The sequence below is a fragment of the Bombus terrestris genome, chromosome 7 (genome assembly GCF_910591885.1).
Source record: "Bombus terrestris chromosome 7, iyBomTerr1.2, whole genome shotgun sequence".
Classification (NCBI taxonomy): Eukaryota; Metazoa; Arthropoda; class Insecta; order Hymenoptera; family Apidae; genus Bombus; species Bombus terrestris.
This window is the reverse complement of record NC_063275.1, coordinates 17,440,852-17,466,810: the sequence shown is the minus strand read 5'-3', so window position 1 is coordinate 17,466,810 and position 25,959 is coordinate 17,440,852. Positions and strand designations below refer to the sequence as shown.

The following is a 25,959-nucleotide window of genomic DNA, read 5'->3' as shown; positions in this document are numbered from 1 at the left end:
GCACCGCGCCAAACTAGACCCGACCCAACAATGTTGCGCAGGTCAAATGTCGAGTACCAAGCGACAAACCGAGATTTCCTCGCCATAAATTTCACCACGCGACCTAATCATCGAATACGCCATCGGCAATTAAAAGAACGACAATTAAAATGTACTACTTAAATGACAAGAGATAAAATCAAAAGTACGAAATTACGAAAGGTAATTAAAAGGGAAGGAGGATTCGCTGACTTTTTTAAAATTCCTCGAATAGCACATCGATTTCGATAAGAAATAATATATTACGAATTTTTGTGGTTAAAATGCGTGATATTTGATTAAAAAGGTAGATAGACAGATAGATACATAGATAGATAGATAGATAGATAGATAGATAGATAGAGAGAGAGAGAGAGAGAGAGAGAGAGATGTGTATAGTTTGTGTGAAATATCAAGCAAAAGTTAAAAAGTATGCATATATATTGCTCAGCTAATGTCAATGTATATTATGGAAATTTTCAGAATTTTAATTCACCAATAAAAAGTCGTTTGGTTGGACTACAGATCAAGAAATATCGCCGATAGTTTATTTGCGTTTGATGAAATAGTTCTTTAATTATTAGAATACTTGAACTCCTTCCGCTATATATATATATATATTAAACTTGGTTTTATTCGTTAAGAAAAACAGTTATAGCCAATATTAATGGAATCTTCGCTCTCTCTATTCTCTTACGTGTATTTTAAAACAACCTGTACGACGACGGTGACCTAAAATATGATAGAAAAAAAGGCTGGAAATTCCAGAGAATCGCGATGGTAGCGAACCGTTAAAGCAACACGCAACGCGAACTTACGGCGCTACCAGTGACGTCACGCGTACTATTTTAACGAAGCGAGGAAACTGTTGTACTCCGGCTGAGATATTGAATGGGGAACAAGTACGTCCCTCCTGCCTTCACCGACCACTGGAAGGTCATTGCACACTCGTAAACAAACAGGACGCGCCGTCTATAGTACGCTCGGCCGCGTCACTGAACGTACACACCGATCTAATACCACGGCTCAAGGTCGTCCCGTCATAATAGCCCGCTGCATATCGATAATCGATTTAAACGGAGTCCGACCAAAAAATGGCCAGAGAAACCAAATTTCTCGGAGATTAGTCGTAAATTCAAATTTTACGAAAAAAGATGGCGACATAACTGTTCACGAACGAATTTATTGAAATTTTCAAATATAGTAAAAGATACGGACAAGAAACGGATAAGAAACGGACGAAGTTATCTAGCGTGTAATTGACTTCACGTGCGTCAGTGAACTCGATGGACAACGACACGCGTTACTTACTACGTTGACCGTTAGAAATTCAAATATGGCGGTCGAGGTTACAAGCGCCTTTTCGCGTTCGAAATTCACGGCCGCTGTTTGAACTTGTTCGTACGATGTAACGCTAGACGCTAGGTTTTGACTTATTACTCCGTTCTCTTTTAATGAGAAAGTAGTAACTGACATCTATAAGGCAGGACAACGAATTTACGAGGTGGTATGGATTCAAATGTAGAAGCATTCTTACCTGTTGCCAATGATCCTCGAGCGATGGCTGGGCCGAAAAGTATCCGGTGTCGTGTATATCTTGCAACTCCCTAAATATGTTCCCACTCGGCAGGATATCCATGGTTACGCCGGTGATCCGTTCGTAACTGGCTTCGGCACAAAAAAAGAAACCGACTCCTTCGAACCAAACGAAACCAACAAGAAGATATAAACAAACAACAAAACTCTGATTTGCTATACTCGTATACGGAGGACTTAGATGGTAATGGTGCCCGGTCACTAACTGCACGCCGATACGCGGCTCGCGATTCTAACGCACGCACGTACACGCAGCAGGTAGTGGCACGCACACGTGCTTATCATCGAAGAAGCACCGACGGTTACGACGTCACCGTAGTAGGATGACCGACAGAGACCGATACGGAGCGAGAGAAGCGAGATTTACAGACAAATGACTTCTGTGGTCAAGACGAGGGGAAGACCGGCTAATCGCTTCCTTTTTCCGCGCCCGCACAAACACCAACGAACACTATTGGCTCGTATACTCAGCGAGTGGAATATCTGATTGCACTACCGGCGTTCTACTGTTGCTGCCACCACGGCGCTGTGCTGCGTTGGTACAGTCGTCGAAAAGAAAGCGGCACGCGACGCACTGCACGATCTCTGCAGCCAAGGAAATAACTCACTGCAACGCCGTTGCGTGTGCAGATCGACGTTCTGTCTGTTCTTGATAGCGTCGCGTACACGAGACACGCGCGACAGCATCCATCATACGTGGAACGTGACGACGAGGAACCTTGTAACCACGAACGACGAAACGTCAAAGCGCCGGCACGAGTCACGACCCGGTATGTGTTCGAATCATTCGGCTTCTCACTTTATACTCCCAAAATCTCTCTCTCTCTCTCTCTCTCTCTCTATCTATCTATCTATCTATCTCTCTTGTTCACTCGTTATACGTTTGCTTCGATCGTTCAATACTCTCTGTCGATTTCTTTTCCTCTCTTACTTCTTTCCTTTCTTGTTCTTTACCACTCTATCTCTTTCTTTCGTTCTCGCTACGACGCGAAATTGGAGCTAACCACTGTCGACGTTCTATATTCACTGGCCTTCCTTCTCTCTCGTTCTTTTTGCTCCGGTAACTCGTGTACATATACACTTTGGCGAGGAACACACGCGGCTCGGCCGTCACCTACCGGCTTTTTTCCCGCGACACTTGCGGACGTGGCGTCGTGTCACCGTATTCAATCGCGCCGGTCACAACGATCACGAGCTAGATACACGTCGCTGGGGATGAACAACGAAGAAACACCTACAAGATATTTAACACTCCGCAAGGAGCAACGATATCCCCAACGGCTAATGCGTACAGACTCTTCCGCGCGAGCGCCGAAGAGTGACTGACGTTCCCTTGCCATAACTGTACGCGAGGAGGGCCGAACTCGGCCGAGTTGTACCGAACGCGCGCTCGGTGCCGGCGACGCGTTATCACGGCCGGCGACCGCTTCGCGTCGTGGCAGCACCGCTCGGTGGCGTCGCGACGCCGTTTCCCTTGCCTTTTACATCGCCTTTTCTTTCGCATCCACCTATCTTTGACTCGCGTGCCATTTTCTTACAAAATATCCTACAACGAAACGATCGGTATTATGGTTCCAGCAGAAAAGTCTTTAAGAGGAAATTGCCTTGTGCGTGGTAACGTAAATTAAGTTATTCCTTTTTTTGTTTTCCTTTCTATTATACATGCATTCCAATTGCTATACTCTTATAAGTATTCTATACCTAGAATAATGAGTTAAGTTTACTAATATATGAATGGTAATTTATAGACAACTTTGATAAAGGATCGTTATGTCTCGGATTCCTTTTTGTATCGAACTGTAATTACGGATCCTTTTTAGTGGAACCCGATAGCATAGCATTGGCACGAGAAACGATTAGTTTCTGTTTGAGTGGTAGTAAATTACAGCGTCAGTTACACTCTCTGTTCTTTGAGCCAAAACTCGAATAGGCTGGCTGAAGTTCAGCCTGATGGTCATTCCTAATGTCATTGTATTCATTTAGCTATTTTCGAACTGTTATTGTCATCTTATCTACAACTAACATCTAGGAATTTACGCGTATGAACAATATTGCTATTTCCACTAAATCTAATCATAGAAACGATGTCAGATACGTCGTATATACTTCTGGCTTCATTATATTTTCCTTAATTTCGACATCGAACTCGAATCTACGTACGTCGTCATATTAAATTTATTACTCTTTTATGAGGAAACGTATTTGAAAACAGTCACTTAGAATCTCTTGCTTGCCACGATTTCTCGCGGCTTATTCGATCGACTCTTACACATGAGACATCGATTATGAGCGAAGAATTATTCGAAAATGAATAATCGGTCGTGAGTCAACGGGCGCTCAGAGCGGAAAGTGGAGAGAGAGATGAACGCGTTATGTCGCTGTACGTGATTCATGGATTCTGCGCATTCGTTAAAAGCTGTTTTGTAGACGCTACTATAACGCTCGGGAATGTTAGATTAGATACGTAAGCGGCATTTATGGCGAATGGAATTAGAAGACCGGCTCCACTTATCAAGTCTGTACCTCGTTTCCGTTCGAGCTATCTTCGTCGAGCTATCGCCCCGGAGCGCAGGGAGGACGACCACCGGATCCAAAGGACTCTTTTTTTTCTCTATGTGTCACCCTTTTGTAGTCGTATATATTTTTGACGATGCAACAACGTTGTTATTCCTCTTACAAAGAACGCGCGTATGCGAACATCATCGATGTGTTTTCAGCAAGAACAAACCGGAAATATTTGCAAGGAAACCAACAAGAAATGGAGGAAAGGTGCGCACAAAATGCATTAATATCAGTCTACTGTGAAGAGTGATCGCATTAACTTTCAGATAACGCTAATATCCTCCTGATTGATTCTGAATGTTACGTAGCACTGGAGTCTGACCTCTCGTAACCTCTCAACTTCGACTCGGTTTCTTGGATGCATTCGGTTCTCTCAGTGGGTTAAGACGGCCCGGCACCATAAATATGGTGGTTGTTGTTGGATCCAAGCCCAGCTCTCGAAAGCTTTCTTGTGCACCGAGATGCATTGGATCGTCGATTTTCGCTGTTAGTTATGGAGTAAACCGACAGAACGTTTGTTAGTCTGGAAAACAGTTGTTTGGTGAACATCGGCGTGCAAAACGACCACATCGTCTGTTTCGCCCTCGCTAATTCCATTCTTCTTCGCAGTTATTCCTTCTATTCTCGCTACGTCTATACAGAAAATATATGTATATCATACCGAGTTCGTTCCTCGATTATGAGATAGCGAGTGCACGCCGACGAATTTAACGTTCTCTCATTCGGATGGGAGTCGTTTCTTTCTCGCTTGGCACGAGAAGCGCCTCGATCACGAATCGTATCGTTCGCGAAAGATCCGAAGTCGCGCACACGTAATCTATTTCCGATGATAATTTACATAGAATTGTAACGACTGTTAATCCCTTCAGCGTCGTTTTGTCAAAGCACGTATATAGGAGCATTTGCTTGTTACGAGCTTTTTTGATCAACGGATCAAACACCACTAAGAAGGCCATCCACGAATACAATGACCTGATCGTTAACCCTCTTTCCGGCTGTTGTCACCAGGGTGCAATAGCCGAGAAAGCAACGGACTTCTGTATCCTCTGCTTTATCGCGCAAAACGTTTCAGCTTGGCTCACTGTTGTTATTGCTTTATTATACCGTATTGTATTTGCTCGCTTAAAGTAATCGTACAATTACATGTATAAAGAATTAACGAAAAATTCCTCTAATTCCTTCCTTTCTCCTTTCACGAACGAAACATTAATTTACATTATAACGTTAGTTACATTTGTCCAGAATGCAATTATCCCGAGTTACATTTCGCTCGTAACGCTTCCTCTCGCGTTTCTGCCCGCCAGCGGTCCAAGGTGAACCACACGGCCGTCGTGGCGGCAACATTCGGCTCTCGACAGTACGTTTTCTTTGCTCGCTCACGATTTTCACGATCGTGTACAGAGCGCAAGGAACACCGTAAGTATGACGTAATGTTCGTGTTGCATAATTCCACGGCAAAGGCTGCAACACTCGCACACCGCATCGCAACTATTCGTGTCAACTGTTATTCTTTGAACGACCCTCGCCGACTAGCTTGGCCGCTCGCATCCTTGAAGCTTGGAATTTATGGGACGAGGACACATGACCATGCGTATCGCTAGCGCTAATGATCTCTTTCGGTAGCGTTCGTGAAAGTTCATTGAACAATAAAGAACGCACCTGTCCGATCGTTAAACATCTTGAACGTTCATTTTGTCTATACCCATCTGTGTGCTCGATAGATCAGTTTCGGTTGGTGCACGCGGAGAAGAGAAGTCTGTCGTCGTAAATTACGACGTGCCGCGAATATCCCGCTCCTATCGAAATAAATTTTCACGAGCGCTTTCGAAATACGGTGGAACGCGGGAAAGTCCGCCTACTAATGAGGAGGCACGCGTGCACACGAAAGCCACGTAGCTTCCACTGTTTGATATCGTCACCGCGTATTTAGTTGCCGGCTAGCAGCATATTTGACTTGACAGAACTTTCCACGGGAATTACAGCTCTGACCCTAAACCATACTTGCTTTGTGTACTTATTGCGATTCAAAGTACTGACACGTCAGTACCTGAGTCCCCGTTGCATTGAAGCAAGAGAACTAGTAAAAACTATTCCAACGAAACGAGCCTGAAATTGCAATGCGAAAATGGTGTAACTTCCAGTTACGTTTGTTCTACGACACGACTGAGTGTAAGAAATTTTTATTGTCGCCACGGAAGGTAACTAGATAAAATTATATATAATAAAACACAGACGGCATAAGGGAGCCAGCATAACGAGAATGACCCCCATGTTCTCATATTAGACGACGTAAGTGGGACAAAAACGCCGATTTAAGATTCTTCTTTCTCCTTGTGGTACTCTGACACAGGGTGATCGGCCGAAGTCTCCTCAACACACACTCGTAAAAATGCGTCGAGGGTTTCGACAAAATTAAGGAACTTTACAATTCACATTCCCCCGAATTATGTATGAGTCACATTATGGTCGAAAATCGTGATACGTTAAATTTCTTTTCTCCTAGTGAAGGGGATCCTCGTTAAGAGTTAAAATTTACAACCGCTTTGACGCATTAGTGGTTCCCATCAGAGTGCTTCCCGAAAGAATATAATCGTTTTATTTCGCCTTGTTCAATTTTCATCGATTGATGAACTTTAACGTGCTTGCACGTTCGCCTAAGATCTAATGGCGCCTAAGGAAGAATCGAATTTTCGCCTTCAGCAGCTAGCGTATGTGCAAAATCGACTGGTTAACCGCGATTTCATGTCATTCCTCGAGGGTGTGCATCCTGCCCTCGTGACATCGTCCCAGTGGTCCATTAAAGCCTGAGGAAGCAAGCTGGTCGTCGTGAACCGCAAAATCGTGCTATCTAGGACGATGCTTTCAGGATTCAACTGTGCTCCACACATCTCGAGAAAACTTGACGAAATTCACAGTTACAAAAGTGAACGCAATGGAATAATCAAGAGAAATTTATTCCCCAAACGAATATGAGTAATTAGGGTTATGTAGAGCAAATATTATACGTTGTAATATTAATTTAAACTAACGAGTCGCGATGGCGGAGTGACCGTACGTTTCGTAAATTCCAGGAAAATATTAACGCTGAAAGTACGTGCACACGTGTAATTTGAATTTTAAGTACAATTAAGTTAATTACTCCAAATATTTAATAGTGCCGTTTTTCTTGATCAACGAATGCGAAATCCTCGAATTATTCGATTTACAGTTATGTAAACGTACGAAGAAATGTTAGTCTTCATCGTGCAAATGACGGGTTTATAATATTTTCAAGCAAGAACCGATTAAACATTAGCTATTATGGTAGATACCACAAAAGTCGTTTTAATAATTAAAAAAGTTAATCCAACTTAATCGTCTTACTTGTTAAGTTTGCGTCGTAAACCTCCTTTTATGCATAACGAACAACCCTGTCCTTTGCATAACTCCTGACAAATTCCCTATCTCATCGGTCCCCTCGGTTTAGGGTTCGAGATTTCAACGCAACAAAAAACCACCCTTCTGTAACCCCTGCACCTGATAACCTGTGCACGTTAGAATCGAATTAAAATCACTCTCGTACCAGGGATTTATTCCCCGGCTACAACCTTCCTGCACTGTTCAGCCTCCGAAAACTTGTCTCCATTAAAATCAGATAACATTTGTCAGAGCCTTGGTTCACGTATACACGACCTGTGATCCTTTTCCGGAACAGCTTCGAGAACTATGACATTATGGAGGGATTAGCGCCAAGAAAGTCGAACGAAAGATAAAGGACCTAACTCTTGGATCATCTTTAAATGTCTTTCGCTGTATCCATAAAAACGGAAGCGATAAAGAAGTATATCTAAATGTAATACTTTTAAACAGTGAAATTTTTGGTGCGTAATTCAAATTTTCTACTCGGTTAGAGTGCGCAAGATACATAGACGTCAGTATGATAAACGTAGCTTTATGACTAGTTCAGATACAGTATTTGGTTATTACTCGTGAAAAACGAGAGCTGTCCATTTTTGTGTGCGTTAATACGAAGATATGGAGTTCATGCAATATATCAGCGATATTCCTAGCCTCGAACCTTATCCCCTTTATTCGAGTCGTGGCACGCGTAGGTACACACTCCGCCTACCGCAAAAGCCTTCGTCACGCAGGACGTGCTCGGTTTTTCACCGGCAATACACCCATGGTATTTCAGGACCATTTATACCCGCAGCTAAAGGTTAAATCTCTAGCAAACAGCTGCTCAAAAAGTCACTTGCCACCTAATTAATAGGAAATGCTTTTCCCTTGCTTTTTTTCTATTGTTATTTTCGAATAACTACCCTAAACCCCCAACTATTACAATTCCCTTTTAACTTCCTTTCAACATTCTTTCACCCTCTCGGCGAACACAAGATTCTACCATAGTTACGAACCAGTCTGTTCTACTTTTACCCGATAATCTATCGTTCTTGGATTTTTATTTTAACTCCACTCCGCAGAAATACTTCATTGATTATCTTGAGAGTATTCCATCGTAAACGCCACAAGAAATATGTACGTCTAAGTATCCTGAGCATTAATTTCTCAAACAGATTTCCGGCTCGTATTTTAGACGTTTTTGTCGAAACCTCGACACGACCGGCAGGACATCGTGCCAAGATTTCTCCTCATCGGAGAACACGGGCACGAAAATTTTGAAACAGCTACACTTAAGATGTTTCGCGAAGCCAGGAAAATCCTTTATTTCGATTTGTCGCGCAGACAAGGAGGAGCGTGTGTGTGCAGCAAGCACGGAAACGGGTAGGAGGAGAGAGAGAGAGAGAAAGGCGAAGGCACGAAATTTCACTTAGGCTTTTGTCCGGAGGAGGGTGACTTGCACGACTGAGTCACTGTGAGTATCCCAGGGCGATATACAGACAAGCTCCGTTAGACGTATATCTACGTTGTGTTTCTCATGTATATTTCGACGATCTGTCGGGGCCAAGAGTCGGCTAGAGCTTCGTTGATCCTTTCAAGGGTAAAAAACAGGCCTGCAAGAAACCGCGCTTTAATGGACGAAACGAGTTCCCAACCACATGAAGCAATATTGCTTCCGCCTTATACTCCCTCCTTGTTCTACCTCGTGCGATACTCCCCTCTTGCCGAGAATTCTCCTCGGTCCACGTTGAAATAACACCGATCACGCCGTACAGCCCCTGGCTGACGTGTTTCGAGCCACCTATATCTATCCTTCCCCGATGCTGCTTCTCCTTGTGCCACTTCGCGGTTTCTCCCTTGCGATTGGGACAAGCTACATCCGACGGGGAAAAAACACAAGAAGGAAGAGCCTAACTTCATTTAGTCGCGAAATAGGTATTCTACGGACAGTGATTGAACGACATTTAGAGGGCGCCGAAGGAAACTCTGAACAACAGGTTTAGCAAGGAAACCGGAGGTTTCCTCCTTGGGAAAACATTGTCCGCAGTTGTGTTCTCATTCGGCTGCACTTGTCTTTCTTATATCGTTTAATACAAGACGCACGAATGGTAGAAATTACGCTGTTTTCGATGTTCATTATGTAAATGGCGAACCATGGTCGTGGGGTTAAGTCGATGTACGCGGTATAGGAGCAGCATCATTGGCAACAATAGAATGACGGTACATCTTTGCGGCGTGACTCTCATTTATAGTCGTTCTGATGCAGAAGGATCGATGTTTAACGATCGACACGGACGACTCGAAGATGATTCATCGGTCGTTTGGTACACGTGGACGATGATTGGACATCTTCTGGGAGCAACTAGGGTTAAGAACGATTCGAACGATTGAATATATCGTAATAAGATTCATGTCGTAAATACGTAATTGATTCACATATATAATTTTAGTTTTAGTTTTATTAACGGAATACTTTTGTCTGAATGGACATGTATCTGTCATGAAGAAAACCGTGACGTATACTGTCAAGGTAGGTTTACGATCGTGGCAAAAAGGCATAGAAACGAGGAAGTCGAAATGAGTGCGAAGCAAAGAGAAAAAATGAGGTACGAGATAAAGGGAATTTTTCCTGGCGCACCGGAAGTAGTGTACCGCTCTAACAGAGTTCGAAAGAGTTAAACTTTATCGCTGGCAGTGAGAGAGGAAACGGTGGAAAGAAAAAGAGAAATGAATGGAGGATAGCAAAGAGGTCGAATAGAGAGCACAGAGCGGGAATGGGGTTCCGTTCTGGCCCTTGGAACTAAGTCTCTTTGTTCCAATTATCGCGGTTCTTCGTCGACCAACCGAGCTTGCCCGCAGAAGCGATTTGACCTTTTCCGTTTCCGGTTAACCGCACGGTAGATGCGGTTACTCTTTTCTTTGGTGACACGATTTTCTCTTGTTCGCAGGTGCTCGAACTTTTCCCATGTTGCAATTCACTTGATAACGTCCACGTCCCATCGCCTCGGGATCTACTCGGGCGACAGTGGTTCTTCCGATAGTGGAATCCGTTTCGCCGGAGATTAAACTCGCGGACGCTGACGCTAACAGCGCGCAAACGAAAGAAGGGAAACGGCACAGGCGTCGCCGGTTCATCGGGAGGGGGTCGCAAACAAAAAAAGAATCGCAGAACGAAAATGCCGCGACAATTTTCTAGACCTACATTTTCCGGCCAATTGAACTCCACCAATGCTATCTACTTGCTTTTCGATTACAACAATGCTCCCTTCAGCAGGTTCAAGCACGCGTGCTCGTGCACCCTCTGACTAGCAATTATCTCGACACGCTTCAGGAAGGATCTCTTCGAGGGGTGCGAAACGGTTATCCCACGTGTCGTTTCTGTCCCGATCGGCTTCCTGTGACGCGTGTGTGCGTGTGCAAGTTCCGTACTCGAAGAACGCGCCTCGAGGGGTGGGTTGAACGCGATCGTTCCGCTAAGTTGAAGAAGGGATTCGAAGGCTGGAAGCCCCCGGGGGGAAAGGACAGGTTCAGAAGGAGAGACAGGGCGGGGAGTGAGTGGCTGATGCTACGGAGTCGCGTTGAGCCAGATGGATCGGCGATCGTTTGTCGTTCTTAACGCCACAGGGGCTCAACGGCAGCGTTGATATTCACCGACTGATGCCGGAAAAATTACCCGATTAGTTGGTACTCTCCCCTCACCTCCGCATTCTCCTCTTGTACCACTATACAGCATCCAGCAGCTCGTTCCTTTCTCCTTCAGCGAATCTCGACCAATCTGGCCCAATTCTCAACCCTCCTGAACTCCGTTCCAGCGTATGAGAACAACCCCCTACCTTGTAATGCACCCCCATTAATTAGGATTTTCCTAGCCAGAGAAATTAACGCGAACCGGCTAAAACCACACGGAACTAGGATAGCGATTTGTCTCGGTAACCTCCTTTACGAAACATCTATTTCCCATACATCATCCTTGTAAATTGTCCTTTCGAACAAAGTGATCCCGTATAATGCTCTGGTATAATTTACGAAGTGGTGTATATACCAAAAGTTGTACCGTACACGGTTTTCGTTAATCTTCACGAAGTTGAACAATAATCCGTATCGATAGATACGGAAAATAAAATAAATGCAACGTAATATAGGTACATAGCGAGAAAGGTAGTTTTAAAGACTCGTAATAGATACCTGTACAGATATGGGTAAGTATATACAAGTTTCGTCTTTGATAATGTAACCGACGGGATGCAGAATGTGGGCCGAGGGCAGAGAGTATAGGAGGGTGGTAAGAGTGGCTTAGGGGCTCTTAATAATTCGGATGCACCGAAGTGCCTCGTACCTACTCGCCTGGCCCCCTTCATATACATATATCTGCAGACACTTAGCGACCGTATAAGCAGAACATCCTGGAGGCAGGAGGGTTGGCGGGGGTAGCGGAGGAATACGTAAATTCGCGCTATGGCTGCCGCGTTGCTACAGGACTTTTATCGTGCAGAAACATTTACCGCGCTGCGCGGGGCATTTACATGCAAACGTGATCGCCTTCCATGTTTTCCTCCCTGACTTTCCTTCTTACGAAGGTCAACGCATTACGTTTTCCGTTCCATGTTTCCTTCATCCCTCCGCATCCTCTTCAACCCCGTTTCCATCTCTCTGTAGGAATTAGCCCTCTTCCTTTGCCTGCCACTTATTCGTCTCTCTCCATCGTATATAAGCGTTCTCTCTGCCTCCGTGCCGGATTCTGCGATTCTTTTCTCCTCGCTGGCACGTCACCCCTTCTATATTTTGCTCTTTTGTGCTTTTTGTAGCCGCCACTGGATACGAGAGGCACGGAACGCGTGAAGATGGAAAAAAACAGCCGCGAACGATCACAGCCGTCCGTGTATAAAGCACGGTCACAATTGCAATGCCACTTTCCGTATATTTGTTCTCCTATACATGCCATTCAGCGACGTATCAACAGGTTTTGGGGTGCGACGAGATCCGTCCACGGTATACCAGGGAAATCGTCTCCATTTATTTTCACGTTACGCGAAATAGGCGGTCGACTGATAAATCTTAAAGCGGAACGCGTTGATCAGGAATTATCGGCGTGTAGCTTTTATCCGTCGCCGTAATCCATTTCGTCGCGTCTATGGCGCAAAAGAAGCGTCCTATAAAGAACAATAAGGGATGTTGCCAGACTGAAACGAGGATTTGCGAGATGCATCGTATAAGGCCTCGAATTTCATACAGTTTCGTTTCTTTCTGCTTTTCCCTGTCGTTTACAAATTTATGTAAAAATTCCTTTCAGGTCCGATTTTCGCGCAAGTATCCAAAAAGAGTGTACAAGCGCATAAAAGGTTGGCGGAGAGCAACGCACCAGATACGAACGTTTCACAAAGCGGCTAGGATTTTAATAACTCGACGAACGCGCCCGTGATTTTAATCGCTTCTCGTCGATACGACGATCAAAGTTTCTGCACAGAAAGAACTACCGTCCGAAATTAAGGTAGCACGTGCTTAAACGAGAATTTCCGACGAGCGAAACGCGACCTGGTTGAAGTTTCTTGTAATTTCATGAGACGACGAAAACAAATTTTCCAATAATGGTGCTTGTCGCGACCATTAAGTACACTGGAGAATAGAAGGAGAGGTAGAGATGCGGGAAAAGGAACAGAGCCGTAAGAAGGAACAGGAAGTTCGTCAGTGACATATTAGAGAACGAGAGATGTTTCTCAACTGTGGGGGTGGGTCTACTCTGCCGGTCGTCGTACTTCGAGTCTTGTTGGATATGCATAGCACCGCGGTCATTTGTAACGCTCAACCCCTCTGGCGTATCTAAGGGAGCTTTTCGCGGCGGTGACCCTACCACCCTTCATCCGACCGCCGCTTGTTCTTCCTGTCTCTGCTACTCTACAACGCCACCAACACTATCAGCTTCTTTTCTTTCGCGATGGGGGGTGACGTCACGCGAGAAAGCGACGTATCACCCGCCGGCAGTCATCCGGTGGCTCGCAAAACCCTTCTCGACACGACGCGACGTGACTCGCGACGTTAACTGGAGACAGGAGACTGCAGCGGGAGAAGAAATAAAGAAACGAAAGTAGAGAAAGAAAATTCAAAGCGAGAAAGAAAGGAGGAAGAAATGACGGTGGTGGTGCAACTGAAAGGGAAGCAACCGGAGAAAGGGAGTCAGAAGAACGAGTTTGCTACGACCTGACCTGCCGTTCCTCCAGTTTGTCCCGTTCCATGGTAGAAACAGAAGCCGACGAGCTGAGTCCTTTTCTTCCCTGCATCTTCCTTAGCTTCCTCTTGTCTTCTATATCCGGCAATCTCATTGCATCGGGCGGAAAACGTGTCTCGCGGAGATAATGAAGCTGACGAGAGAAAAACTATACCTGGCCCAGCGTGAAAGCGAACGGATAAATGTTTCCACCAGCTACCAGAGGACGTTAAACATGAGAATTGTTATCCTCGTTGCGGAAACTCCGCGATACGTTATATGGAAGCTTGTTCTCTGTTAATTGTGTATAATTTGAATAGCGTCGCGGTGAATTTTTCAACAAGTCATCATACAAGACTTCGAAAAATTTCCATAAACAGCGACCGATCGTTTCACTTCAATCGCATCGATAATGGAACTCTACTAAGCGAAATAAAATCCTAATCGCGGTGCCATTATTTCCTCATTATCCGCTATTACCGCTCTAACTCAAATGCAAAGTGACGTCGTAAAATTACTGTTACATAGTACACTAATGGTATTTATAATTATCCTTGTCAGGCGAAAGTCGCCTCGAACTAATTTCCTTCCGTTACGAGTAGAGCTCTCTAAAACGAAATCGTAACACATGGAAAACGTAGGAAATAGCTCCGTCGTGCCGTAGAATAATTTCGTAACTGGCGCATAGCTGCTTCTTCACATTCTATATATGTATATACATATAACTTATATATATGTGCATAACTTTGATAACCGAAGGACTGTCTCCGCTTTTGTACCTGATAGTTCACGTGGAGAGTTCACTACGTGAAACTCGTGGGCCAAGCCGTTTCAGGATTTTGAACGGCAGCAAAGGTCGAAAGCCGACGCCGAACCTTAGCGAACCATTACGATAATCCTGTTGGACCTCTGGTGCTCGGGATTTGACTCCGGGCAAGGCGGTGATGGGGCGAGCATTAAATTCATCCCCGTTCGGACCTGGTGCTATACGTAACAAGGCACGAAGATCGCAATCCCGATATTTTCTACATCGAATGTTTCGCCAGGCTTTAGCCTCACTGGCTCGTATTGTGAGTTGGTGGCGAGCCGAGCAATTTTGAAAATATTCTTATTGCTACGTTCGTATCTTTATCCATTCGTGTATTTTCCGCATCGGGTTCTTCCATTCGGAATAAATCATTTTATAATATGTACGCGAAAAATATTTCTTTTTAGTTTTCAAACAATTTTGAATATATATTGTAATAATTATGGTATTAAATTATAGCAAAGAGGAGAGAAGTATGAACGAATAGTATATCAAGTTTCGTTAAATTTCTCTGCAAGATACTATTTGAAAGCGAGGTCGCGATGTCAAGTTGAATCGTGAGTCTATTAGTAACCCAGGAGAATCGTAATGCCGATAATTTTTCTGTTTGAAGAGCGGCCCCTTTCAGTAAGAGAGTATTCATCCATATTCCACGCCGTCATAAAAGCTCCACACGCGCTTCTTCGGTGGATATTTTTCTTGGTGGTTTGCCAAGAAATGTCTCTTTCATTCCTCGTAAAGTTTCAGGAATATAAGTGTAACTCGCAGTAGTGCTGTACTCAACGCTCGTCGCTTTCTGTGTCCCTGATCGTTTAATAGTTTGAAACGGTGTATGATGCCAATAAATTGTTCACTCTAGCATTTAACACAAGAGAAAAGAGAAAACGAAATATCTTTTCGAGCTATTCAAATCATCAACAAATATAAAATTAGTAAATATAATTCGGAATTCCCTTGAATAGCGTTTCGTTCCATTTTTCCTTTCAAAATGTAGCGAACTTGTATCCGTCCGAATGGACACATTTTCAAGATGATATCGATTTCCCATTATGTCCTAAGCCACATCCCGCAAGACGTTCAATTGATCCTGCTAGCACACATTTGTCGCTACACGGAACGAGGAAGCCTACTTTCGCGAGCCTGTCATATCCTGCGGCCGATCTCCTTTTCTCTGCCCTTCTTCGCCTCCATCTTTCAGATTCGTTCGTTCTTATGATCTCTTAAAAAATGTTCGGCTACTTCGTGTCAATCCGTTTCCATCCGTCCGTTCATCCAGCTCTCTTATCCACGTACAAGCTTACATAGTACTCGATGGGAAATCTATGTAGGGTTCCTCTTCCCACTCAGACCACTTAATTAATTCAATCAATACAACACGCGACAAGCGTGTCACAGACATGCAGGCTCCCTGCTTCTGAGGGTCTAAACCCTTCGCCTTGCAAAACTCCGAATCATGGTCGTGAAAAATAATAAGCCTCTTCTGCGTAAAATTAATCCCTTGAACGTTCCAAACCATATATTTCATCTGAACGTCAATCATTGTGCGTTCATCGTTCGGAAGGAACAACGATCGAAAATGGATACTGTAAATAGTATTATTGAAAATTTTATTGAAGGCGTAAATCTCTGGTGGACACCGCGTCTAGGATATTTAATGTAATAACGACGATTTACGCGAGGGCAGTAGGCAAAACGGACATCCTCGAGAATCGCCTCAGTCCTCGACGCGAGATAATTCGAACGAAGTGGCTGTGAATAGCAGATAAGCGGCGAAAGTTCTTCGTCTGGAAGCTAGAAAACGTAGCTCGCGACCACCGATTGCTCCAGACAGTCGCTCGCGACGCTTAAAAGCGCTCTCTCGCTCTCAGACCTCTCTCATTTATTTCTCGAGCGCGGAATCTCATAAAGACCGTTGAAGATCGATGAACATTCGTTGCGGATCCCGCATTCGTTCCAGCGTCGAGACGAAACGAGAAGAAACCAGAGCGCAAGAGATGGAAGGAGAAAGTATTAGACGTGGAGGAAAAGAGAGATTCGTGACGAGATCTGCTCGAAGGGATATTCATCGAAACGTGAAACGTTTTTTAAGGCAACATCGCGTACGAACACAGGCTGACGGATGGCGGAGGCTCTTTATCTCGTGGAGGATGCGGTCTTTATCGGGTCGGAAAGTACGTTAGCCACTGGTATCCCGGTAAGATTAGGATGTCGAGAATTGGTAAGTTGGGTTAGGCGGTCGTTTGGTTGGTGCAGATAAAGCGGAACGAAGTCGACAACCTGGATTTCCAAGTTCACGAACTTTGTTTCACTTGAAACCGATAATAAGGATAATAGGAGAACGGAGCGGCGCGGCGGCGCGTTGTTTCTCGAGTTGCACGCCGCTGAATATTTTCGTTAAGACAGGAAAGAGAAGAAAAAGTATATGAAGAATGTGAAAGCGAGGAAATTAAAAATCAAAAATCAAAAGATATTAAAGAAAAATGGGAAAGCGGAAAGGAGACCATCAATAAGGATTTCACAACCGCGAGTGCGCTGGTGCGCTGTTACGTAATAACGACTTTTAAAATACAGACCACCATGGTAGAACCCATGAAATTAATGCTCTGATGTCGTTAGGCAGATTCCCTTTCCATCGAACCCGTCGATCGTTCCCGCGGAACTTGCCGCGAACTGCAATTTCCACTGAGTTAAGTATTTTTTAACGAGCCACAGTTTTTTAATATCGCGAGGCCACTTAACGGATTTCGCCCGCGTATTTCCACGTAAGCCCATCGAACTAGAGAATTACCGAAGCTGAGAGAAAGAAGAGGACACGAGTATAGTAACTCGGGAAGGATTATTAGAGCGACCGCGATAATTTTCTAAGAACACCGAACGTATATACATACTCTGTATTCTCTTAGTACGCAATCCCTCGTTTATTATAAAGCAATATTTACACAGCGGTCTGGCCTTGTTCGTCCCTGCTTCTCGGCCACAACTCGTGGCCTCTTAGGACGGTAAGCTGGTTTTGGCTGACTCTTCTCTGGCTGGAATCTCGTGAATTAAAGGCAAAGTTGATAAACCCGAAAGAATGTTTGGATTTTCTGGCGAGATGCTGCGGAGAAGGGTTGCAGAAGCCGGAGGGAGGTCGCGGGGGGCGGCAAAGCATTCCGATCCTCGAGGGAAGCACCCTCGAGGATGCCGTACCGCACTGATGTGTGTTGTACCAAGCCGCAATGTACACACGCATTCACGTACACACTTACGCGCTTACTCGCCCAGCGCACGCGAATTCTTCTTCGTGCGGATACGTTGTACGCGAGCACGTGGATACGTATCCCGGATGTGATGCACATCATATCCATTCGCATATCTAGCGAGCATTTTCGAGACCGACCTAACGATTTCTCTGAACAAAATGAAAGAATGATTCCGAATGAAAAGGAACGAAGAGGAAATGGGCAACGTACAGTGTACGTAGAAAAAGTAGAAAAAAAAGGAACCGGAATAGACGTATCGTTGAAAGGATTTCGATTCTCGACAAGAGCAATGTTTCCCGGGCGTTTCGAGCTTTCAATCTCAGCGTCGCTTGTGCGAGTTTCGAAATTATTCCAGGAAGTGGCGTGTCACTGTCGCGAATGTATATGCGAAATTTCGAATTTCGTTCGCGTCGTTTCGTATCCGGCCCGCGTCTCGAGACCTGTTCGCATGCCTCGAGCGAGATTAAAGGTAAACACCGCGCGAAGATTGGCAGTGGCAGTATTGACTGTTTGAGAAAATTGCAGCTACGGTTGAATAAGAGATTCGGCGACTGAAAAGAGTCTGCTAGGTCCGATGTGTACTCGCACTGAGATACGTTACCTAAGTAATGCATATTATATTTCGCGGATGAAGCTAGGAAACGTCGAACACCAGCTCCGATAATACCGATATGTATGCTCGGAAAGACGCGTAATCCCTGTCGTGAATCGATCGTAAAATACAAGCAGCCATGTTATCGACTATAAAATTGTATTTGCTCTTCGGATGTAGCGCGTCTGGCAAGAATAGAGTGGCAATAAACGCGAGGAAGAAGGATGAGATACGTAACGGATAGGCTGAAAGAAATTGTAACCACGCGGACGAGGTGACGGAGGATGGATTGAATGTCCTGTATCTTGGCGAAAAATGGAGGCAACGCTAGGTCACAAAATGAACATCGCAACACGTAGATGACAGTTGGAAAAGGTATGATATATCGATAAGAAAAGATAGATTTATGAAACTTAAGCACGAGATTGGACTAATGTCCCTAAATTTTTGGTAATTACGGTTAACTAATTGATTAGGAAAATATTACGCTAACCGTTATACGATTATTCTTTGGTTAATTGCAGAAAATTATTTCCTAATGCTTACCATTACCAATGTAAACTACAACATCGATTAACCGATAAATCTAATCCCTTAGACCTCTATGTTAACTTTCAAGCGCGTGACTGTAAACGCGATGTCATAGCAGCGTCGACACGAAAGCAGGGTGCAAAAGCGCGACTACGGTGCTTTCGAACCGAACGATTTTATCTCGCCGCTTCAATTTTCCCAGGAAATTGAATTAACGTCACTCGAAAAGTGGCTGTACGCGCTCGTAATTTCGATACACGCGAGCACCGACTAATACTCCTAAACTTGTATGCATCGATGTTACGAAGATCTCGTGATTTCAACAAGGTAAACGCTTTAAGAACGAGTTTAAGATCGAGGCGACATCGATCGGTTTCACTTACGGACGAATGTCAATCTCATGGCGGGTTTAATTAACGGGAAAAATGTGAGATTCCGTAGTAGCCGCGACTGATGGAAATAAGGACGACAAATCGGGCAAGCTAATTGCAATCGGCGTCGTTGAACAGCCATCCACGACGAGTTACGTGCCAAACTTAACCGTAAGTATGCGAGTGAGCGGCATTACCATTCGATCATCGTAGTTCGTGCGCTGCGGTATAACGAGTCATTGGACTTCGAGGTCTGCCAATGACGGAGGGAATGAATTATGCAGTCCATTCTACGGATTATGGTGACCGGAGGATGTACACTGACGCGCGACAGCCAACGACTTATTGGCCACGATTTATATCCAGCCGGGCATGCATGTGTAACGAAGATCCCTGCTGCGTATAATCACTCCATGGCTTAATCGACTTTTTTTCAGCTTCAACTACGGCAATTATGCGCTGAAATCGACTCTCTACGCGATGACTTGACTTTTACGAAACAAGTATAAGTATCGCTCGGATCGGTCTCTTTAACGATCAGTTTTGTAATATTATAAACGATATTCCAGCTTTCACGAAATTATTTTCCTTGCTTTATTTTTGGATGCGAAAATTTTCGAAAGTACGTCGTTTACCATCGTGGTCTATTATTCACCACGAATGCAACGCGTAATCCATCCCGCGACTAAGCATCATCAATCGACGAACCTTGTTCTTGGGAACCACTCTCCGCTTCCATATTTCACCGACTTAGATCACGGGTCGAGATAAATGCTCTAAAAATCCCGGTGGCTATCCGTATCAGGAAACGTCAGATTCCAGCGGCGTGATTGCAAGATATGAAGTTGGAAGGAAGACCCGTTCACGCGCGTGAATCGTAGGTGATTCCGGGGGATGATCATCGAAAACGTTCTCGTCATCGGCGATCAGCCGCGTTGTTTCCTTTCAACGCATCGCCTTCCATCTCGACATTCTCGGCCACGAGCACAACGACAGTCTTCTTTTCCTGTAGACGTCGTCGTGGCATACCGGGCATTGTTGCCGGGCACGGTATCGCGTCTATTGTCTAGAAAGACGGGGGTGTGCGCATACTATCTCTCGGAGCGGCATTAATGCACGTAAGGGTGGCAGCCTGGCGCCATCTTGCTCCGTAAACACTCGCACGTAAATTGGGACTGAACGCGCCTCTCGGTACACCGGAACGAGGTCCCGTTGGGTCGAATGGCCTCTGTTCTTGCAGGGATTCTCAGCTCTCGCCGGATCCAAACATTACCCAGTTCGTTTTTATGCAAGCTGCCTCGAAGAACGCGGTGGCGCGCGCGAACACGATTAGCTAGCGCTAATTCTAACGCGTAGATTCTATCTCTTCCGCGCGACACAACGATTACGAAGACGAAGAACGGTGCCCACGGGGACGGAACATCTAATTTGGCTAAGTAGAGACCACGACTCTTGTTAAGATTGCTCGAACGACCTAGCCACCGAGACGATAGCGGCATTTTACAACGAAAGGAAAAGAGAGTAAGGACGAACAAAATCTTTTTATAACTCGTTACCATCGTCCAGAAGAGAAAAAGAAGCAGCGTATTCTGCTGTCTGGATACAATGTCGGCGAAGTTAGCTCGTTGTATAAAAGATAGGGGTCGAGGATGATGATAAAGCGGAGCTTTTGATTCGCCGTAAAGTAAGATAAAGTTTCAGCCGCGGAAACGCGAATACGCGGACACGAAACGTTCTGGTAGTGCTACGAGGCTTGTCCGTGGTTCGTACTCTTGCGGGCAGTTGCGAGAATGTACACTTACGCAGCCATGCAAGGACAAGAAGTTACGTTCCTACTCCCCGCGGTACTTATATCCGAAGCACGTTATCATGGGTTCCCCTTCACGAGGGTTGCCATTCTCGTACCTTCCGCTTCTTTATGTTACGGCCAATTCAGTATTCTCCAGACGTTGTCTCTTTCCTCTTTTTCTCTCTTTCTCTTCCCCCACGTTGTACGTTCTCTTTTTCTTTGTTTCGTTCTAACGCGCTCTCCATCGTTTCGCTCTTTCTGCCGTCCTTTGCGTTGTCCTTTCTTCTATCTATCTCCCATTTTATTCTTGTCTCCCTCTTTTCTTTTCCCGTCTTGGTCAAGCCACTTACTTTTCCTTTCTTCAGAACCGAAAGTGAGGACCTATGAACGGAATATCCCTTCGACCGAAATATTTTACGGTTTTGTGAACGCGAATATACCGACGCCTCTTCGGCCGTTCGTCCTACCCCTGCTACTTCAAACCCTCTTGTCTACTTCCGCATCCTGCGCGTCAGATAAGAAAAAATGTACACGCAAATCTCATTTTACCACTTACCCTAACTCTTCGACCATAACGGCTGTCCTCTACCACCATGGAACTCGTTTCTGCCCTGATGGTGTATACAGTTTCCGTGATTTCAGCATACGATAGAGCCACCAGCCATAATTTACGCGATGTCAGATCGCGACAAATGTACAAAATGTTCATACATATGGCAGGGGTCGATCTTTCGAGTAAAATTGACGGTTGTCTATTTTAGATCCACGCTGTTACTTTGATCGTATCCTCGATATATTTCGATCGTCGAATTCCAAATGATTTAGATTCGACCGAAACGCTCGTTAACTACGCTCGGCATGTGTTCGTCGATTTCGAAGTCCGTACCACGTGCCGACCATCGGTAACGCTTTAACGTGGCAGCGTTTAAGAGCTGTTCAATTATTAAGGAACGGCTGTGTAAAGTGAAAACACAGTTCGGAATCACGTAGCGCTTTGTCGGAATTACGTGCAGCCCGAGGCTTCTCGATGGAAAACGACCCGAATTGAAACAATTAAGAACGAAGCTGGCATCGAAAGTAAAGGTCGCGAGCGTGTCACGTTACCACGATAAAGATCCGTGCTATGCACGCGGGGGCGGCATGCACGCGTAAGCGTAATTATTTTTTCGGTGTAACGATTGCGGGCAACGCGACCCGAGGTTAAACGGTCGCCACGAATCGACTGACTCACCGCTTGTCGAGCCACCCTAGACTTCATTTAGGTTATTTCTTACCTCGCCCGCACAAGCGAACCAAACGCTAATTACGTAATATGGCCGAAGGAAGCACCCAGGATCGACCGTTTAAGCGCGTTGAAGCAAAGCGCACGGTATGGAACGCCTCGCGGTCACAGTAAATCGGACAACGACGAATTAGGGACGACGAACCTTAATTAATCACTTCTCTGCGTTCCATTACGTCGAATGACAGACTGCACGGGTTCAATCGTCAGCATTCGACCGTCGTAAAATCTCTGAATACGAAACTGTCAGATTTATAATACGTGAGAAATGCGCGATATAGTTTCGCTTTGGAGATTTAAAGTTCGCGTGATTTAAAGATTTACTTTACGCGGAGTGGATTATGCATGGTAGTCTGGTTTCGAGTAAAAAGTCTTGCGTAACGGTAGATATTTTGCGTATCTTAATATTTGCTGCTCGTCCAGTCATGATGAGAGTTTCGGCCAGCAGAGAGGCCACTCGCTCGATTTCCCTTCGTAACACGGCTAATTCCACGCTGCTAACAGTCTACAAGTGCCTGTACACGCACCGAGGGCCCCGTTAACGGGGTCAGTCCCGTGGCTCCGCGTATTCTCGGCGTGCACCTGTGCGCTCGTCGGCGATGCGTCGCGATGGCCGCTGGCTCGCCTTGAGGCAACTGGACCGTGCGAACTTTTTTTCTCTGTCCGAAAAACGAATGCTTGATGCACGGCTGGATCGACGCGTCCATTAACCCACATTCTCAAGTACGCGCGCGGATCGAAAGTGCTGCGTGTCATTGGCCACGATCGAGTTGCCGGCGGACATCGATATTTATCGACGGCTATGACTCCAGGGGCCGATGACGCCATCGTTAATTCCGTAACGAGACGTAGTCAGAGGCACCTCGAGCATCGCTCGAAGCAGCGCCCACCGACTCTTTTGTGTATGCGTAATTTCGAATTCAGTTTGAAAGAACATCGTCGTCCCAAATAAGAGGCGGCAATTTCGATGCTATAGAGTCGCGACAACAGTGAAAGTGGCTCCGTGTGTATCATTGTCTTTCGTGGGACAAACGACACGGACAGTTTCAGTTACTCGAAGGCCCGACCCAGTTACTCGAAACCCGGTGGAAAAGTGTACGCGGTCGAAAGCCGTTCCAGCAATGTTCTCCTCCATGCAATGACGCAACGACTTCGTGCGGTCGAGCTCGTCGCGGGCTTAATTAGCGGTTAAAAAGTCAATTAGCGGTGACCGTGTTTGTTAACCTTCCACGGGTGTCGCGTGACACGCATACCTACGGTGCGGATTCCCAGCGACCACGTAGAACAAAACGGCACCCATACAAAGGGGAAAATGTCGCGCATGATCCCTACCTTTGCTCATTTGGTTCGCGTCCTTTCTTTCCTGACACCCTGCGCGTCGTTACATCCACACTCGCGTCCCGCACGGAACGGACAGCCTAGTAAAAAATTACACGTCCAATTAAACGTTGAATCACTCATCCTGCTGCCCCTTTTCATTCCGCCTAACTCGGAGAGCCGAGAAGTCTCCCTATCCTTTCCTTCTCGTCGCCCCTTCGTTGAATCCTCGTACTCTTCGCCCCTCTTCCTTCGCCTTACTTTATCCTACGTCTCCGTTAGCTATCGTTCCCGGACAATGAGTGCAATTGCTTCGGTTTCAGAAAGGTTAACGCACCGGGTTAAATGCCGGGGAATTCGGTGTCGCTTTCGGGCGGCGCGGCCACGGGATCATCGTAGCTCCCTTCGTCACCGTGCCAGTCTAGGCATTAAAGGTTCGTTAAGGATCGGGTCGGAGAACGTCCAGAGCCAATCCTCTCGCCAGCCAGCCAGCAAGAGCTCCCCGTTGGCAAACCGATTCTCCCTTCGTTTTCTCCCTTCTCGTTTTCCCTGCCTGCTTTTTATCTCCTTCGAACCGATACCCAGCGCGCGGTTCTTTTTTGTCTCCATCGCTATCGTAATCAGGCTCGTGGCAGAGACGCGGTCCACTGCTTTCCACCACAGGGTGACGAGTCCAGGAAACGTGGTCGACGACAAGAAGCTTGATTGGCGAATACGACGACGCGTCGCTCAGCCAGGTATCCCGCGTTCAACCCTATTCAACCAGCCGACTCGAGCAAAAACTATCCGAGCTCTCTCGACTCGCTGGAATGCAATCCTCGGCTCCTCGGTAGCACGTGGTTCGATAAGTTACGGCACCGCGGCTCACGCTCGATGATTCACGTTGGAATCGCAATCTCTGTTTTGCCGTGCGCGGCGGAAATTGCTCGCGATCCCCTGGAATTCGTATTCATCAAGTTGCACGGTTCTGCAAATAACCGACCGATTTCGCCTCTCGCGCGAAATGAAACGTCGAAACGTGGTAAACGCGGCTTCTCCTTGTAGCGGCCTGGATAAGGCGAAGGAACGCGTTCCTCGTTCTCGCGAGAAACGTTTCCCTGTCACGTGGCCTGATTAAACGCGATACCATCACCGGCAAATCGTATTATCTGTTCGGTTGTTTTCTCCCATGTAAATCTGCTCGACGAACAACCTCCTCGGAAGAACCAGCACCAACAATTTTGGTGTTCGATTACACGAGAAAGTGGTTTATTACATGCTCGTCTCGAAAATATGAAGCAAACTAAAAGATAGATTTTAATCTTCTTAACTTTATTTGTGTATATGTATCGTGTACCAAGTAGTTTCTGTATTCGGCGTTCCTGACGATCGAGTCTCTTTATCCGAACGCAAACTCCTATTCTCTGAAAAATCATGGGTAATGAGAAAAATTAGTGAAACCTTACCGTAAGAACTTTCACGTATGAATTTCTCAACAAATTCAGATGAACGAAGTTCGACCATGTAATATTATGATTTAAAAAAAAGAAATCGAGATCCAAACACTGTCCCAATGGGGTCAAATGAAAATAAGAGTCGGCGCAATCGCAGTTTATAATTATAAATTACGCAGAAAGACGAGTCCGAAACGAACGCACCGCGAAGCAAATCCGGCATATCCTCTTTAAGTCCATCTCTCGATCTTTAAAACGATCAAGTCCGATCCCCGTTGCGTTCACACTCGAGTGGTCGTTGCAGCGGTTGTAGATTGCACAAGAGACCGTGGCAGTGTATCTCCAGCTGCGAGGGTACCGTGAGCCGGCTAGAAAGACAGAGACGGGTAATACCTAGATAGCGAGAAAGGAAAAGAGACGGCTGAACGAATTGCAATTTGCACGGTGAAATGCTGCAAGGTCATTGCTCTGGCATTAGGGACGACCAAACGAACGATCTCCGGAATGAGCTGGATGAAAGCACGGTCTCTTGATCGAAGGGAATGACAGCCTGGTCTCCCTCTTTCTCTTTCTTGCTCTGTACTCCCGTTTCGACTACAACCGCATTGGATCGGCCTGGCCGTGTACGCGGCCGCGCTAAATCGCTCCATTCTAGTGCCAGTTAGAGTTCAATGAATTCTTCGTCCCACTCCTTTTGGAGTCGCTGCTGGCTCGCTGATAAGCACGACGAAGGTTGTAGAACGATCTCCGCTCTATCCCGTCGCGTTGCATCGAGCACGAAACGATTCTAGGATCGCAATTTCTGTCCTTTCCACGCGAGGATATCGCTGTTGCGTGA

The 25,959-nt window shown here is 45.7% G+C and overlaps 2 protein-coding genes across 2 annotated transcripts in view; one reads left to right on the top strand and one right to left on the bottom strand.

Moving 5' to 3' along the window:
* LOC100650325 (Krueppel-like factor 6) overlaps nucleotides 1-2,960 on the bottom strand; it is a 274,812-nt gene extending 271,852 nt beyond the window's left edge. The window contains exon 1 of the mRNA XM_003396728.4: nucleotides 1,556-2,960. Coding sequence (XP_003396776.1) covers nucleotides 1,556-1,657 — 102 coding nt within the window. The 5' untranslated portion in view covers nucleotides 1,658-2,960. The remainder of the gene's footprint in view (nucleotides 1-1,555) is intronic.
* Nucleotides 2,263-25,959, top strand: part of LOC100650203 (heat shock 70 kDa protein cognate 4) — a 57,978-nt gene continuing 34,281 nt past the window's right edge. Inside the window, exon 1 of the mRNA XM_048407631.1 lies at nucleotides 2,263-2,384. The gene's annotated coding sequence lies outside the window, so the exon portion shown is untranslated. The remainder of the gene's footprint in view (nucleotides 2,385-25,959) is intronic.